Raw genomic sequence first — 16,488 nt, 5'->3', positions numbered from 1 at the left:
CCCCAGGAGAGATAAAAGGCTTAGACTTATATAAACAAATACAGTTTCCAAATAGGTGGATATGGTCTAAACTATTAGCATACATGAAGACTATACCACTGAGTGTGTGGCCCACTGTTTTTTTCTTATTTTTATTGTAGTCTAATGATATTACTGTTATATCAAATTCTATATTCTGTTTTCCAGCTATTCATTTTTCTATATTGGACTTAATATTTATTTCTCAGGAAAGTGAGATACATGGCAACTATGGGGAGCGTGAACTTAGTTAAGAACTCCAAGATCACCAAGAGTGTGATATTATAAAATAAAGGAAAAAAAAAAACTAAGGGCAAAGTACAATATGTCTCACTCTCTCAATATCTGCTACAGACAGCCTGAAGTGTCTCACTCTCTCAATATCTGCTACAGACAGCCTGAAGTGTCTCACTCTCTCAACATTTGCTCCTGACAGCCTGAAGTGTCTCACTCTCTCAACATTTGCTCCTGACAGCCTGAAGTGTCTCACTCTCTCAACATCTGCTACAGACAGCCTGAAGTGTCTCACTCTCTCAGCATCTGCTACAGACAGCCTGAAGTGTCTCACTCTCTCAACATTTGCTCCTGACAGCCTGAAGTGTCTCACTCTCTCAACATTTGCTCCTGACAGCCTGAAGTGTCTCACTCTCTCAACATCTGCTACAGACAGCCTGAAGTGTCTCACTCTCTCAGCATCTGCTACAGATAGCCTGAAGTGTCTCACTCTCTCAACATTTGCTCCTGACAGCCTGAAGTGTCTCACTCTCTCAACATCTGCTACAGACAGCCTGAAGTGTCTCACTCTCTCAACATCTGCTACAGACAGCCTGAATTGTCCCGCTCTTTCAGCATCTGCTACAGACAGCCTGAATTGTCCCGCTCTTTCAGCATCTGCTACAGACAGCCTGAATTGTCCCGCTCTCTCAGCATCTGACAGCCCCTGAGTCTGGATGCTGGTCCACATGTGTGTTCCAGTCCTCCAAAACATAGTCACCATGGACACAGAAGTCACAATGGGAAAAAATAGTCACAATGAACACAGCAGCTTTGTGCTTGCTAGCTTTTTTTGTTTGTTTGTTTTTTTGTTGTTGAATAATATGAATATTATAAAGTTAAGAGTCTCTGGCAAGGTTTTAACTGACATAAAGCATTTGGTCTTTGTATTTACAGTTTGTGAGACTGCCACAGCTCAGAGCCAACACGGAGAGTATGGGGATACAGGATTACAAAACAAGGGCTAGGATAAACAAGATATAGGATAAACAAAGCCAAACAGGAGTATCAGGCTATCAGGCTATAACAAGACGCTAGGAAAACCCAGGGCTAAGAAACACAAAGGCACGGAGTACAAACTTAACAAACACAATGATTCAAAATTATATGCATGCACAGAGTCAAGAAACATGCACAAAGAACAGCAAAAACTAAGGGAACAAGGCAGGGTTTAAATACAATCAACTAAACGAGGGACAGGTGTTGAAAATCAAACAAGGGGCAGAGAAAACAAAACTATGGAACGGAACTAAAAAACACAAGACAGGGAAAACACACGGAACACGGAAACTGGGAGGGACTGATCATGACACATACCAGATCTATCAGTATCTACGTATTACCACAATAATGTTTTCATGGTCCTTCAAATTACAGGGCACTTATAAACCACTTAAGCCACTTAACTGTTAACACTTTTCGTCTTTTATTGCAATCAGTGTTTCCTATTTACTTGTGAAATTCAATTTAATTTCAGAAAAGATTTGTTTGATTTAGTTTTAGAAATATTCTTTTATTTTATAGTTTGTTACATGTTTAGAAGGCACAGCAATGTTTTCAGATTCTTTCAGTTTATGCATTCATCCCAACATGAAAATGTGGTAAGCTTAGACTATGCGAACAGTTTGGACAGGTTTTGCACTGATGTGTCTAGTGAACTAGTCACACCCACCCACAGCAAAAATCTTAATGATTTCTTGATCTGGCCATGCTACATAATGCCAAGAGGAAATACTTATTTTGCTATTGACATTGCTTGTAATTTATCTTTGTTAGAGAGGTTTGAAAAGAACTTGCAATGAACACCTGAGTTGAACCTACATGTCAGAAATGTCAGTGTTTTTGTTCAATAATTTCTATACTAACTCCTGTTAATCTCCATGGCTCAGAGACTCTTTTCTTTTGAACACCTAGTTGGCAGATATTTAGGTGGCACAGTTGAGGGTTCCTGAACCAACCTCTACTTATATAAAACTTGTGTGGCAAACACATTCATCCCATTTTCTGAGGGACTCCATTAAGCAAGGGCTCTTGGACCCGTTCCTTCTAACAAAACCTGAAAAATTAATTCATATTCATACATGTGACTGTCAGGTCTTCACACTCATCTCCTTAATCATATTGTTACGGAAGGCTCTTCCCCCCACGAGTCACATGGTATGGCGGCTGCGTGAGGGGGGACTTACGTGTGTATTATTCATAACCATGCCTGGGATAGCACACACCTGCATGGGGTTTAGTGTTAAGTGTTTGTCTGCATTTAAACCCCTGTCAGTGTGCTCCCTTGTTGGTCATTGTCGCTATGTTTGTGTTCATGTCTATGTCTGTAGCCGTAACGTTAGTTTGTGTAGTCCCTTGTTAAAGTGTATGTGTTCTTCATTTAATGTTAAGTGTAATCATGTGTACTGTAAGTGTTATGTGTGAGTGCCACCTATGTCGTATATGTGTAATGTTGATATACGTCTTGCACCATCGAGGAAGTCTATGCTTTCTGCCCCGTACTCTGCGGCACTCGGGCCAGCAACGTTACACATATAAGCCAGTAAAAGGTTATATTTTGTTCACAATTACAGAATGACTGTTACTACACTCACTATGATCTACAAAAACATTTTGTTTAATATTTGGTGTCCATGAACTCCCACTCATTGGTCTTTTCAGAGCTGCTTAATTTATGCAAAGCAGATAAACTTCATTTTAACAGAGCAGTGGTTGTCATTTAGCTTCAGATCCCATCCAAAATGTCCACAATCCTCTCCTCCTTCTCCAAAACCGTGCTCCTTCCAGTCATCTGGCTGGTCAGGGCTCCAATGACTGCAAAAGACACAAACCACTCAGTATATTGTATGCTACTTAACACACCATTACATACAGATGTATCACACACACACACACACACACACACACACACACACACACGCCCTTTATGTATTAAAACAGTCAAAGCTTGAGAGAAAGGTAGAGCTAACATTTTGTGTATTTGACAGATCAGATAATGCTCACTCAGTTTGGGAAACTAAGCCCACCAGTTTCCCATTGCTCTACTCTGACAGAGTCTGTTATTTCATTCATGTATTGTATTTACATAGCTTTGTGCTTGGCTCAGCAATAGCAGAGTAACTTAACATTGCCAGACCTAGAAAGCTGTTAACAAAAAAAAAACCCTCACGGTTCAATGACAGGGAAAGTTGTTCCATCATCCCATCTCCACTGGCCTGTGATTTCATCTGTGAGACCCACCCAGTAATTCTGCATCATAGTTTTTTCACTTACAAATTCCTAAAGATACAAGGCAGAGAGCACGAGAAAGGTTGACAGAGCACAAAGAACAAACAATTAGAGACAGTGAGACAAGGCAATTGATACAGTATTTATAGATACTAAGTAAAGAGTAGGAGTGTGTGTGCGCTTGGATGTGCATGTTAAAGTGTGTGTGTGACTCACCCATTCCTCCTCCGTTTCCAGTTTGACCAGCATGGCTTTCTGGCTCCTGCAGTAATCTCGTGCCTGGTGCCAATTCAGGGTGTCACGGGAAAACAGGTAGCACCGGGAGTGATATGATATCCAGTCAGGCTTACAGCTAGACTGTGCTGCATGGGGGAGTGAGAAAGAAACAGAGAGGTGAGGCTTGTGCTGTCAGTCATAGCAGTCTCCCAACGTTGCATGGCACGTCTCAGTGTAGCACTCGCTGTGGGAGTTGTTGTTACCTGCTGTGCTACCTTTGCTCTCCAGTTTAGACTTCACATCGTTCAGAGCAGCAATCATTCCCTGAACTGTGGAAAAAGGAAATAGACACATCAAGCTAAAGGTATGCTGATGCATTAAAGGACAAGTAATTGAAACTATGCAGAGCATGAATTGTATATTTATTCATTGTATGAATGATCAAATCTGGGATTTGATTATTTTGTTTGTTTTTCAGTATGTAACATGCAATCATATATAAATACACACATGTGCACGCATGCACACACATCTGTACAGTATTTGACATATAGGTATAATGCGGCACAAACATGAGGCAGATGCATATGAGTGAGATTTATTAAAGGCAAATTTCAGAATCCATATCAGATTCACAGTCCAGGGTCAAAAAAACCAACGTGCGCAGAACAAGGATACATATTGTCACAGACAAACAGGAACAGAGAACCAGCTTACCAACAGAAACACAACAAGAGTAATAAAACACTACAAAGGCCTGCACAAGAAACATTAGAACAATAATCAGCGACAAGACTGAACAAACACAGGGCTCAAATATACATCTAAATGAGGGGAAACAAGGAACCAATGAAACTAATGATGAGGGGAAAACCATGCAAGGGGCGAAACAAACAGAACAAAGAAGTAAAGCAAAACAAAGACATGAGACAGGGTAGCCATGGAGACAAGGATGCTAGGGAGGGAAAAACCATGACAATGGGAAACACCTTGTCTGGTACATCAGTCTAAAATAGGCCCTTATATAAAAACAAAAATGTGTGCTGGAGGTTGTTTTATCTCACCAGTGTTCTGGAGGTTGGAGGAGAGGGACTCCATGGATGAAGGCAGGTTTAACACAGAGGCCTGCACCACCGTCAACATCCTATTTTGGGATTCTTGGATAGAGGTATAAATGAAAAATGTTACTATAAACATGATAAGCATAAATATCTAATGTAAATAATCCTCTCTTTAGCTAATGGACTTCAATAAATAATTAAATTACTTTATTTTTTGGGAGGAAACAAATATGTCCCAAATCAGAACTGCCAAGGTTTATTAAAGTTGTATGCCGAAACCCAGGCAGGCAAGGGATGAGAGGTAGAAACACAATAAGAGGAGTAATAAAGGGCAAGACAAATCCATCCACAGATGGAGGGTCATACACAGTTGGAGCTCGAGAAACCAACGGTTTGGTATGCAGACTTGAGTGGACTGGCAATACGTCACGATGTTTGGATGCTCACATGGGTCTGACACAGCGGACTAATGGGAGGATGGAAACAGTTGAGTATGTTTAGTGACCATAGGAATGTTCTGAACTCAGGAGACAAGGACCTCTGGTGGTCAGTGGCAGGATTTACTGGTTCATCTCTGACAAAAATACAGGTTATGTGGTGAGGGGGAAAAATTGGCCTGCTTGACTGAGCATAGCTAGGGTCTCTGCCCCAGGGCCCTGCGTTAAGGTCCACTGGTGAAGCAGGTGGAAGAGGTGGTGGTTTGAACAAGCTGTTGTAGAAAAAGCTCCTACCTGCTGACTGATTCATGCTCTGCAACTCAGACTTCACATCACTTAGAACAGTCATCATGCCTTCATCTGAATATGGGAAAGGATGAACACAGATCAGGCTAACAGCAAGAAAAACCAGTTCAACTCTAAGCAGTTGACCCACTCTGTTATCTAAACTGCACTCAGAAAGTGACCTTGTAAAATTTCTTGCATCTGAAATTTTTATTTTACAACTGTTGTTGTCTATCCAGCCGTAGATGTTTTGTGTTTAATTTGTTTTTCCATACATCATATTCTGTAACCCAGTTGCTTACAGTCCTGCACCATGTATATGCTGTTTCTTGCATTTATGCTCTCTAGTCTGACAGTTTTAACGTGGACCATTCCTCACCATTGCTCTTTATCCGAGACGCCAGAGTTTCGAGAGAAGTAGTCAGATTCAACACATAACTTTCCACCTTCCCATTCTGATACCCTTCAGTAAGAGATACTCAAAGTCAGCAAGATTCCATGAGTACATACACAGATATGAAAATGTACATATATTACATATATATAATACATACATATAATATACATATATTGTACATACATTGTTAATATATTTTGTACATACATAGAATATATATATTTCTCTTTGCATATATATATATTTCACATATATAGATTATCTATATTTCTCTATGCACCCCTGTTTTCTTTTCCTCAGTTTGGACAGAGCACTCTCAACCATTTCACTGCGAGTTATACTGTGTATGACTATGTATGTGACAAATAAACCAAACTTGAACTTGAAATGACCAAATAACTAACATATGTTTTGTTGTTTTTTTTAATGTTTCCTTTTATGGATTTTCTTATAATCTTTTGAATGTTTTGAATTTAGGTTTTAAATTAAGCATTCAGCTTGTGATTAATATCATACTGTCCATATCCAATGTAAACAGATGGGTTCATGTGGAAATCTGATGATGCGAGCGAAACCTGTGTCTCACCCGTGGCCTCTGTTAGTTGATTCTTTAGTTGAGATGTAAAAGAAGCCAAAGATGAATTCAGATTAGCCAGTGAACTATCAACATCAGTCAGTTTCTTATCCTGATGTACAACTGCAAACAAAAGTCAGAAAACCTTCACACAAACATTGAGAATAAAACTGAAATTACACTGAAATGTATAATATGTAATAGGAGACTTAAAGTACATACACCACAGCTATTTAATGTTTTTCTTTAATGTTTCTTAACAAAAATGTTTACTGACTGGTATTCTGTAGTTTGGTTGCCAGTTCTGACACAGAAGAATTCAAACTCTCCAGGAGAGTCTTCACTTTTGTATTCTGGGTTTCTTGTTGGCTAGCTGTAAACATCAAGAGCACACAAGAGTTTATCAAGTGCAATGTTCAATTCTAACTCCTACCAAGATACCATTCACTAATTAATACTTGCTAAAAATGGCCTGCAGATTAATTTCAAACCGAATTATTCTGTATTAGTATTAATACCCTACAATATATATGTATAACATTTATTGTATTTGTTGTAAAATTTCTTTCTTCCTGCTTATTACTCATTACTAATTATTAATTACAATTTTTTATCCCACATTTTGTAAAAGTACAAAATATCCCACAATTTCCAAGCAGTAACAATTTTACATTAATCAAAATCAAATTAATTAAATCAAACTTTCACACATTATTCATTTAATGGCCATATGTTATTTACCATCAATCAGTCCTGCCACTTCTGCATAGCAGACAATTAAAGTCAACCGCCAAAACATTCCCAAACTTCCTGTTTTCTATACTACTCTTTAAAGGACTGTAATCTAAGGGGTGTGATTGGGAAGTCTTACTTGTATCCTGCAGCATGTTCTCCAATTTAGAGAATAGTGACCCAAGCGAGGAGCCGAGATTATTAATTAAAGTTTGTATATCAGATAACGTCTTCATCTGGGGTCCTATCAGTAACACATATCAGAAATTACCCACAATCAGAGTAACCAGTTGCACAGAAAAATAATATCTATTTATCTTTTAATATATACATTTCCTAAAAATAGGATGTTTCAGATTTAACTGACTTAACTTTCTTTCTAAAGAGCTCTTAGATACTGAATCCAAAACACCCTGTTTGTCAACAAACTACGTACTACAGTAGAATTTGTTCCACTTCTACATATAAATGATGAACACATATCAAATCATTTGAGACAAAATTGTACTTTAAACATTTTTTGAGTTGATATGTTTCTGATATGACACTTACCACTGTTCAGTAGATTTTGTGTTCTGGATGTGTACATGTCAATGTACGAGCTCAGGCTGGACATCGACTTCTCCAGTTCTGACATTTTATTTCTCAGGTCAGTACCTACATCAAAGAGCACAACCAGCACTGATTCTGCCAATTCTTAGTTCCCTACGCTCACTAGCAAGCAGACCTTTGTAACCCCTGATCACCAGAATTAAGAGCTTTTAGCTCAGCAATCATCTTTTTACACAAAAGGATAAAATTTCTATTATTTTGAATATTTTGGGTGAATTCCAATGGATTTTTGAAAGAGGTTCTAGTGTTATAGAAGTTTAAGCTCTGGGTTTTAAGAGTGTCACAGTACGGCCCCTCCCAAATGTCTCCCTGTGTGTATGTGTTTGCCTGTATGCCATGCCCACCCTGTGTTTCACACCTGCTCATTATTGTCTGTCGTTAGTGTGCATGTATATAAGTCTTGTGTCTGAGTATAGGTGTTGTCGATGTTTGAATCAGGTTAGTTCGCTAACCACATTGTCATCTTTGTGTAAAATAAACGTTAGTTGTGTTAGACAAAGCTCGTCCCCGCATCCTGCTTTGCCTCCGCATGTCACAAAGAGCTTAAACCTACCTGTGCTTTGCAGTTTGACATCCAGGTCAGAGTTCAGTGACTTAGTGGAAGAATTGTGACTTTTCAAGAAATTCTCCAATTCTGCAAATTTACTCTCCTGATGACCAACTTTAAACAAGAAATTTTAAAAATGTATTATATTAAAAATATTATTTTATATGTAAGTTTCAAATGAAATCTCTTAGTCAAATTTTGTAATTTGTGATAAATGTCCAATAACTCACATAAGACAAATACCATAACAAACAGGAAAAAGAAGACAACTGTCCCTGACACCAGTAGACTGTATTTACCACGTACATGATCTGCAGAAAACAAAGTTTAACCGAAGGTTAAAGGTTACACACACATTACCTTCAATTCTGTTCAATGTCGGCACAATCAAACATTTATAAATGCCAAAAACCTTGCAGAAGCTTAAAAAGGTGATTGTCTATTAACCTGAAACTTTGCGAGATCCATGTAAAACAGATCAAGGTTAAAAAGGTGCAACATTCTTAAATCACTTCCCCCATTTCATACACACACTCAAAGCCACGCAATGGTCAATGCCAAAAACCTCCAAAGTTCAAAATGCTAATAGATCAAACCTTTCCATGATGTTCTCCATCCATTGTCCATGTTCATTTTGCTGTATCCTACTGAGCACTCCTCCATTATCCACTGGGATCGTGGACTATAACTAATCCACACAGCAACGTGATACCTGCTAGATGATGAGGAATGTTGGATTCTGCACAAGCTCCTTCAGAAGTGTCATAATATCCTGATGCAGAGCTGTTTTGTCAGAACAGCATGGTAAGCACTTTCATGTCCCCTTTCATGTAAGCTGGTTGATTCTTCAGTGAAATGACTGTACACTGATATTCCTGGAAGTATCATTAACAGAAAAACCTCAGATTGTTTATAAAGGACATAGACTGTATGTACTGTCACATTAAAACAAGAAAATATTTTTGTCAAATGAAAACAAGAAAAAAATGTTTGCTTAATTTTGATTTTATTAATCACAATTGACTTGGGGCATGACTGTTTTTTTTTAATATATATACTATAACTAATCCACACAGCAACGTGATACCTGCTAGATGATGAGGAATGTTGGATTCTGCACAAGCTCCTTCAGAAGTGTCATAATATCCTGATGCAGAGCTGTTCTGTCAGAACAGCATGGTAAGCACTTTCATGTCCCCTTTCATGTGAGCTGGTTGATTCTTCAGTGAAATTACTGTACACTGATATTCCTGGAAGTATCATTAACAGAAAAACCTCAGATTGTTTATAAAGGACATAGACTGTATGTACTGTCACATTAAAACAAGAAAATATTTTTGTCAAATGAAAACAAGAAAAAAATGTTTGCTTAATTTTGATTTTATTAATCACAATTGACTTGGGGCATGACTGTTTTTTTTTAATATATATACTATAACTAATCCACACAGCAACGTGATACCTGCTAGATGATGAGGAATGTTGGATTCTGCACAAGCTCCTTCAGAAGTGTTATAATATCCTGATGCAGAGCTGTTCTGTCAGAACAGCATGGTAAGCACTTTCATGTCCCCTTTCATGTAAGCTGGTTGATTCTTCAGTGAAATTACTGTACACTGATATTCCTGGAAGTATCATTAACAGAAAAACCTCAGATTGTTTATAAAGGACATAGACTGTATGTACTGTCACATTAAAACAAGAAAATATTTTTGTCAAATGAAAACAAGAAAAAAATGTTTGCTTAATTTTGATTTTATTAATCACAATTGACTTGGGGCATGACTGTTTTTTTTTAATATATATACTATAACTAATCCACACAGCAACGTGATACCTGCTAGATGATGAGGAATGTTGGATTCTGCACAAGCTCCTTCAGAAGTGTTATAATATCCTGATGCAGAGCTGTTCTGTCAGAACAGCATGGTAAGCACTTTCATGTCCCCTTTCATGTAAGCTGGTTGATTCTTCAGTGAAATTACTGTACACTGATATTCCTGGAAGTATCATTAACAGAAAAACCTCAGATTGTTTATAAAGGACATAGACTGTATGTACTGTCACATTAAAACAAGAAAATATTTTGTCAAATGAAAACAAGAAAAAAATGTTTGCTTAATTTTGATTTTATTAATCACAATTGACTTGGGGCATGACTGTTTTTTTTATAACTGGGGCTCGAGCCCCAAATGGTTAAATCCTAACTACGAAATGTTTTTCTAGAACGACCAGATGAGCTTCTCAAGGGTTACAGTTGTATCGGTGGCAATTACGCACATTTTCAAAATGTTCAAAAACATTTTATTTCATGATAAATGGCATTATTGGTGTTGGTTTGATTAAAGTGAAAGCTTTTTGTTAGAAGTCACCTTTTGTCAGCTTTCATTTACAGTAAGCCATGAGCAAGAGGAAGGGTGGCAATGATATTCAGTAGTCTTTTGCGGGGGAAATCTCAGGGAAAAAAAAGAAAACTAAGATGTGAGAAAATGATTAATAGTCAGATAATTTATATTTAAAGAGTTGTTTAAGATTTGAATCCATGTTCCCTGACATAATAATTACCAGTCCTAAATAAAAAACCCTAATTTGAAAATAAGATTAATAAAATAATCCCCCAGTATGCGGGGTGATTATTAATAAAACAATTCAATACATAAGTAAAAAGAAATGAGAGAAAAGATGACTGGGAGAAGAAGAGCAGAGACCTAGAGAGGAGAGAACAGCTCAGGAACGCAGAGAAGAGAGGAGAGAACAGCTCAGGAACACAGAGAAGAGAGGAGAGAACAGCTCAGGAACACAGAGAAGAGAGGAGAGAACAGCTCAGGAACACAGAGAAGAGAGGAGAGAATAGCTCAGGAACACAGAGAAGAGAGGAGAGAACAGCTCAGGAACACAGAGAAGAGAGGAGAGAACAGCTCAGGAACACAGAGAAGAGAGGAGAGAACAGCTCAGGAACACAGAGAAGAGAGGAGAGAATAGCTCGGGAACACAGAGAAGAGAGGAGAGAATAGCTCAGGAACACAGAAGAGAGGAGAGAATAGCTCAGGAACACAGAGAAGAGAGGAGAGAATAGCTCAGGAACACAGAGAAGAGAGGAGAGAATAGCTCAGGAACACAGAGAAGAGAGGAGAGAACAGCTCAGGAACACAGAGAAGAGAGGAGAGAATAGCTCAGGAACACAGAGAAGAGAGGAGAGAATAGCTCAGGAACAAAGAGAAGAGAGGAGAGGATAGCTCAGGAACACAGAAGAGAGGAGAGGATAGCCAGGAACACAGAGAAGAGAGGAGAGAATAGCTCAGGAACACAGAGAAGAGAGGAGAGGATAGATCAGGAACACAGAGAAGAGAGGAGAGGATAGCTCAGGAGCACAGAGAAGAGAGGAAAGGATAGCTCAGGAATAAAGAGAAGAGAGGAGAGGATAGCTCAGGAACAGAGAGAAGAGAGAAGAGGATAGCTCAGGAACAGAGAGAAGAGAGAAGAGGATAGCTCAGGAACAGAAAGAAGAGAGAAGAGGATAGCTCAGGAACACAGAGAAGAGAGAAGAGGATAGTTCAGGAACAAAGAGAAGAGAGGAGAGAATAGATCAGGAGCACAGAGAAGAGAGGAGAGGATAGCTCAGGAGCAGAGAGAAGAGAGGAGAGAATAGCTCAGGAACAGAGAGAAGAGAGGATTGGGGAGCACGAAGGAGGAAATCATATGAGTGAACGAGAGAATAGAATATGAGACCAGAGGGGGAGGAGAGAGGGCTGTAAAGGAGAAAGTGAGGGAAGAGCAGAGCAGCTGTCCCTGATGCCCACTCGTGTGCACCTGTAAGTAACTAAAAACATCCATTTTCACAGGGGCTGCTGTGAACATATCCAGCATCTCTCAACAAAGTGAGCAGACCCAGCATGTCTTAAACAGAAGCCTATTCATTTACATGTGCAAACAATTAAAAGCAAACACGACCAAAACCTATTTTCTCACTTTAAATTTAACTTTAAGTTACCAAGATGACCAAGCTCAACATAATAATGCCATGTATGCCATTGTGAGGTCACATGTTTTTAGTGCTCTGTCTAAAAATAGTCCTTCACGTTTGCTGGTCTGCAGGTCTGAATGTTAGTATTGCTTAGTAACGCCAGAAGAAATTGTGTATAATATGAAAATTGTAAGACATGTAGGTCCTTATATGTGAAATGCTAGTATGTTCATATGCAGTGAATGGCTGCTGTATTCGACCGCTCCTGGTCAGGTCATACAATTATAAACGTTTGACATCTTCATCCGTTTGCACTGTGGTAACAAAGGAAAATTTTCCTTAACCCTGTTCCCCTGGTCCCATCGTTTGCTTCACCTGTGTTTGGTTGTTCTTCTCAGGACCCTGGGGCACATTTCTCAGAACGAGCGACACAGAGAATCAGAGATGCTGGACGGAAATATGTAAATGACATAGCAGGTGCAACATGTTCAGACGCGATGGTCAGACATGATATGCTACGCGGTGTCTAAAATGAGACAGTCATCTAGCACCAACTCCAGGCCTTTTGACATAGCCCCTTGTACCTCTCTAAAAAAACAAACAGCATAGGACCGCATGCCATGAGAGCAAATAAAGTTGCAGCACTACTGATTCAAGGATAGAGTAATTACAGGGAGGGGAGTCGCATAGAACAGAATTCTACCACTAAGCTCATGTTCAGTATCTCCTTGTTTACGAGTTATCAACACCTATTCTGTCACGACTGGAATTTATTCCATTTGAAATGTTTAATGTACATTAAGTCAAGCAGCCGCATCGGAGGAAGCAAATCGAGCTATGGCTTCAGATGCTGTGTGGAGTCGGGAGAGTAGGTTAAAAAATGTGCTTATCTATGTGAAGGAAATAATCAGTCATATTCTAAAGAAGCATAGCTTTCCTTAACCTTTTTTAGTCAAAACTGACCCCAAATCATGTTTTATCAGTGTGTTTGGGCAGTTGGAATACAGATTATCATTGGTTTAGACTTTTATGGTTTAAATCCATTGTAACTCATTTTATTTTTTTAAAGCACCCGGCCAAGTTCATGCCAATGAAATATCAAATTATGCAGTTTTATCATCGTGTTGGGAGCAGTAAGGCTAGCTACCGTTTGTCACCACATCTCACACGCCAAAAAGAAAACTTTGAATTTAATAAAAATGCTTGCCTTTTACTTTTGATGCTTAAATTGTATTTTTAAATACTATGTACAATTCCGATAGAGTAGGCTACTTTTTGATTAATGTATTAAAACCGCTCAGAATCAATAAATGCCCCGTGTATCCTGAAAGATGCAGGTGATTATGATTTTTCTTACGCTACTTGGCACTTTTGCAGCACCTAGTTCAAGAAACGATGGGTGTTCCTCATTAACAGGTTTAATGTCAGTCCCCTAAACTTGGGGAACCTGAACTTGACCGAGTTTACCACTGGCAATTTACATTTGTTCTTCGACCTCGGACGTCCATGTGTCAAACGGTTATAATATAATTATAATGACATGATCGGTCAAATGCAGCAGGCATCCAGTTTGTGCTACTTGTTTATAGCAATTAATTTTTTTATTAGTAGATATGGTCATATTGATAACTGCATATAAACACATTAGTGTTTCATATATAATGACGCAAATGTCAGATTTCGTCTTGCTAAGCAATGCTATCTTATATCTACACAGAGCACAAACTGAAGTACTTATTTCACATAAAAAATAGAGTTTGTTTTGTAGATACAATGAAAATTCAGCTAAATTCTTATTTCTGCTTTCTTGTGCACAAAAGAAAAAAAATAGCCATTTCTTATTTCTTTCATTTCCGATTCAGTACATCGGAAGGTAAGGGGTAAATTTTCATTTTTCTGTTTTAAGATTAGTAGCGGTAAACGTTACTAGAATCAAGTTTTCACTTCCTGATTAACAAACCATCGAAAATACTGATGTGAGACTGCAATTGAAATATAGGACTATGCACTATGTTCTGTAATCTACAGTCTGAATATGACTGTTCACTACCTGGGTTTGTCTATGGAAGTAACATCTCAAATTGAACACTGCATTAAAAATGACATTCTCAAGCGATACATGACATCACTGAACCGCATAAGTCAGCTTCATTCCAGACGTTTTTCAGCAGTTCTAGTGCATCATCCAGGTTATAAAATTACACTACATCTTTTTGCAGATGTGAACATACTACACACTAAAAGTTGACAGAGGCACAGTACTTCAGGGGTAGATGGGGATAACTGAACTTCTGTGCTAGAAAAAAAATAATATGGGTTACAGCATAAGAAACGTATTTATTTATTTATTTGTTTATTTGTTTATTTATTTATTTATTGCTTAATGTTTAAAAGTGAGCAGAAACCCAGTTCACTCCCACAGCACTGGCCAGTTTGCACAAGAGGGAAGAAGAGTGGGTCTGTACACTACACTGGCTGCAGACACTATGCTCAGGGAGCAAGCTGACTGACCTTAGGAGGAACTTATGTAGTGTCAAGGAGCTTAACCACTGAGCTACAACTGCCCTGTTTGCAAATGCTGACACTGTTATCCAAAGCAACTTACAATTATCCCTGAATATAAGTAAAGCAACCGAGAGTTAAGGGCCTTGCTCAGCGAGTCAAACATTGGTAACAGGGCAGTTGTGGGGCTGATTACTAGCGGCATAGCTTAAGCACTGAGCTACCACTGCCCCCTCAAGCAAATGAACTCTGCAGGTAAAAATGTCTTTTTTAAGTATTGTCAATTCTTAGGAATTCATACTGAGTGGTTCCTTTGTCTCTTTCTGTATCACCGTTGTTTTTATTTTGTATTTTGTTTTTTGGGATTTGCACTCCTGTTTGTATTGTCTGCTCTGATCTTTTACTGACAGCTGACTATTTATTGTTACCTATCTGAATTGCACCTAAATCTGTAAAGCACAAATTCTCACTTCTTGCACGAGTGTCTGCGTATTTCTGTTTCATTAAATTTACAATTCTATAACATGCCTGCTGTAACATTTGCACGGATCTTCAGATTACATGTTGCAATGAAAGATGAAGTTCATAACTGCTTTTGTAATGTAGGCTCAAACCAAGGTCAGATAAGCGATGACACCAACTGCCTACTGGGTGAGCAACCACGCTATGATGATAGTGGGTCCGTGTGCGAAACAGTGAGATTGTAGAACTGGTAAAAACAAGAAAAGTAAATAACCAAACGGGGGGCTGTGAACCATGGCCAATTTGTTGTAAGGTAAACAAATACCCACTAGACTGCTGCAGGTATAAAACGACCTGCGCATATATCGCCCTTTAAAGGAATGGAGGACAACAAAACTAGAGGAAAAAATTAAACACCACGCTAAGCGTGGGAAAAGGGAGAACCAAGGATGCCAGGGGAAAACTGCAGCCTCAATGCTCTGGGGAAAACCAAACTAAAACTTCTCAAACAAAACCAGAAAACAGGAAGGAACTGTAATGGCTAAGGGAAGCCTTGGGAGAGAGACTGATTTGAGGGGGGAAACTGGAGAGGGGAGGGGAGGTGTAAAAACACAGACACCCTCGCAGCGCAGAAGTGAGGTATAGCACAAGGTCTCACAGACCTCAATACCCGAAGTTACCAGCTAGGCACTTGGCTCAGAACTTGGACAAAGACCCAACAATGAGTGACTAAGTCACTGGGCTTATATAGGTCTAGCCCAGCTGTTGGACGTTAAGCCTGTGACTCGAGGCCTCCCTCTGGTGGTCGGAGGGGGCCTTGGCCTGGCACCAACCCTTACAGTTTTATTTTTTAATGTGGTTTTCATATTTACATAATTATTTCAAATTGTGTTTTTATTATTTTATCTTAGTTTCAATGAGTTTTTTATATATATATAATTTTAGAATCCAGTTCTTAAAACTTTCCAGTAGGTGCCAGGAATAGCATTTAGTCATCATTTGCTGGAAAATAATGCATTTGTTCTGGACATGTATTGAAGATAATTCAGTTTTTCTGGACAGGTATTGCACTGTGTTTTCAGAAGATCTAGTCTACCTGATTATACAAGCTAATGCCCAGAGGCAGGAAAAATACTGCACATTAAAACTTAGCATCAGAGGGGGTCTCCCTGCACAACTG

The 16,488-nt window shown here is 38.8% G+C and overlaps 1 protein-coding gene across 2 annotated transcripts; it reads right to left on the bottom strand.

Annotated features, from left to right (window-relative positions):
• Window positions 1–2,828: 2,828 nt before the first annotated feature.
• LOC113570272 (C-type lectin domain family 10 member A-like) lies at window positions 2,829–9,160 on the bottom strand. 2 transcript variants are annotated; one of them, XM_035526803.2, is made up of 14 exons: window positions 8,977–9,160; window positions 8,611–8,691; window positions 8,387–8,494; window positions 7,774–7,878; window positions 7,361–7,465; window positions 6,767–6,862; window positions 6,502–6,612; window positions 5,898–5,981; window positions 5,528–5,593; window positions 4,800–4,892; window positions 3,999–4,064; window positions 3,736–3,881; window positions 3,461–3,570; window positions 2,829–3,105 (listed from the first exon to the last, which is right to left on the bottom strand). In XM_035526803.2, exons 1-14 carry the CDS (start codon window positions 9,041–9,043, stop codon window positions 2,964–2,966), a joined length of 1,380 nt encoding a protein of 459 aa, XP_035382696.1. In that variant the 5' UTR covers window positions 9,044–9,160; the 3' UTR covers window positions 2,829–2,963. The 2 variants fall into 2 exon arrangements, with proteins under 2 accessions (XP_035382696.1, XP_081576283.1); XM_081720157.1 differs by lacking the exon at window positions 4,800–4,892 and having other exon boundaries at window positions 8,977–9,159.
• Between the last annotated feature and the right edge of the window lie 7,328 nt (window positions 9,161–16,488).

Source organism: Electrophorus electricus, chromosome 8 (genome assembly GCF_041902795.1).
Source record: "Electrophorus electricus isolate QZ-2024a chromosome 8, ASM4190279v1, whole genome shotgun sequence".
NCBI classification, from domain to species: Eukaryota; Metazoa; Chordata; class Actinopteri; order Gymnotiformes; family Gymnotidae; genus Electrophorus; species Electrophorus electricus.
The sequence above is the reverse complement of the archived record's forward strand: the minus strand, read 5'-3'. Positions and strand labels throughout refer to the sequence as shown.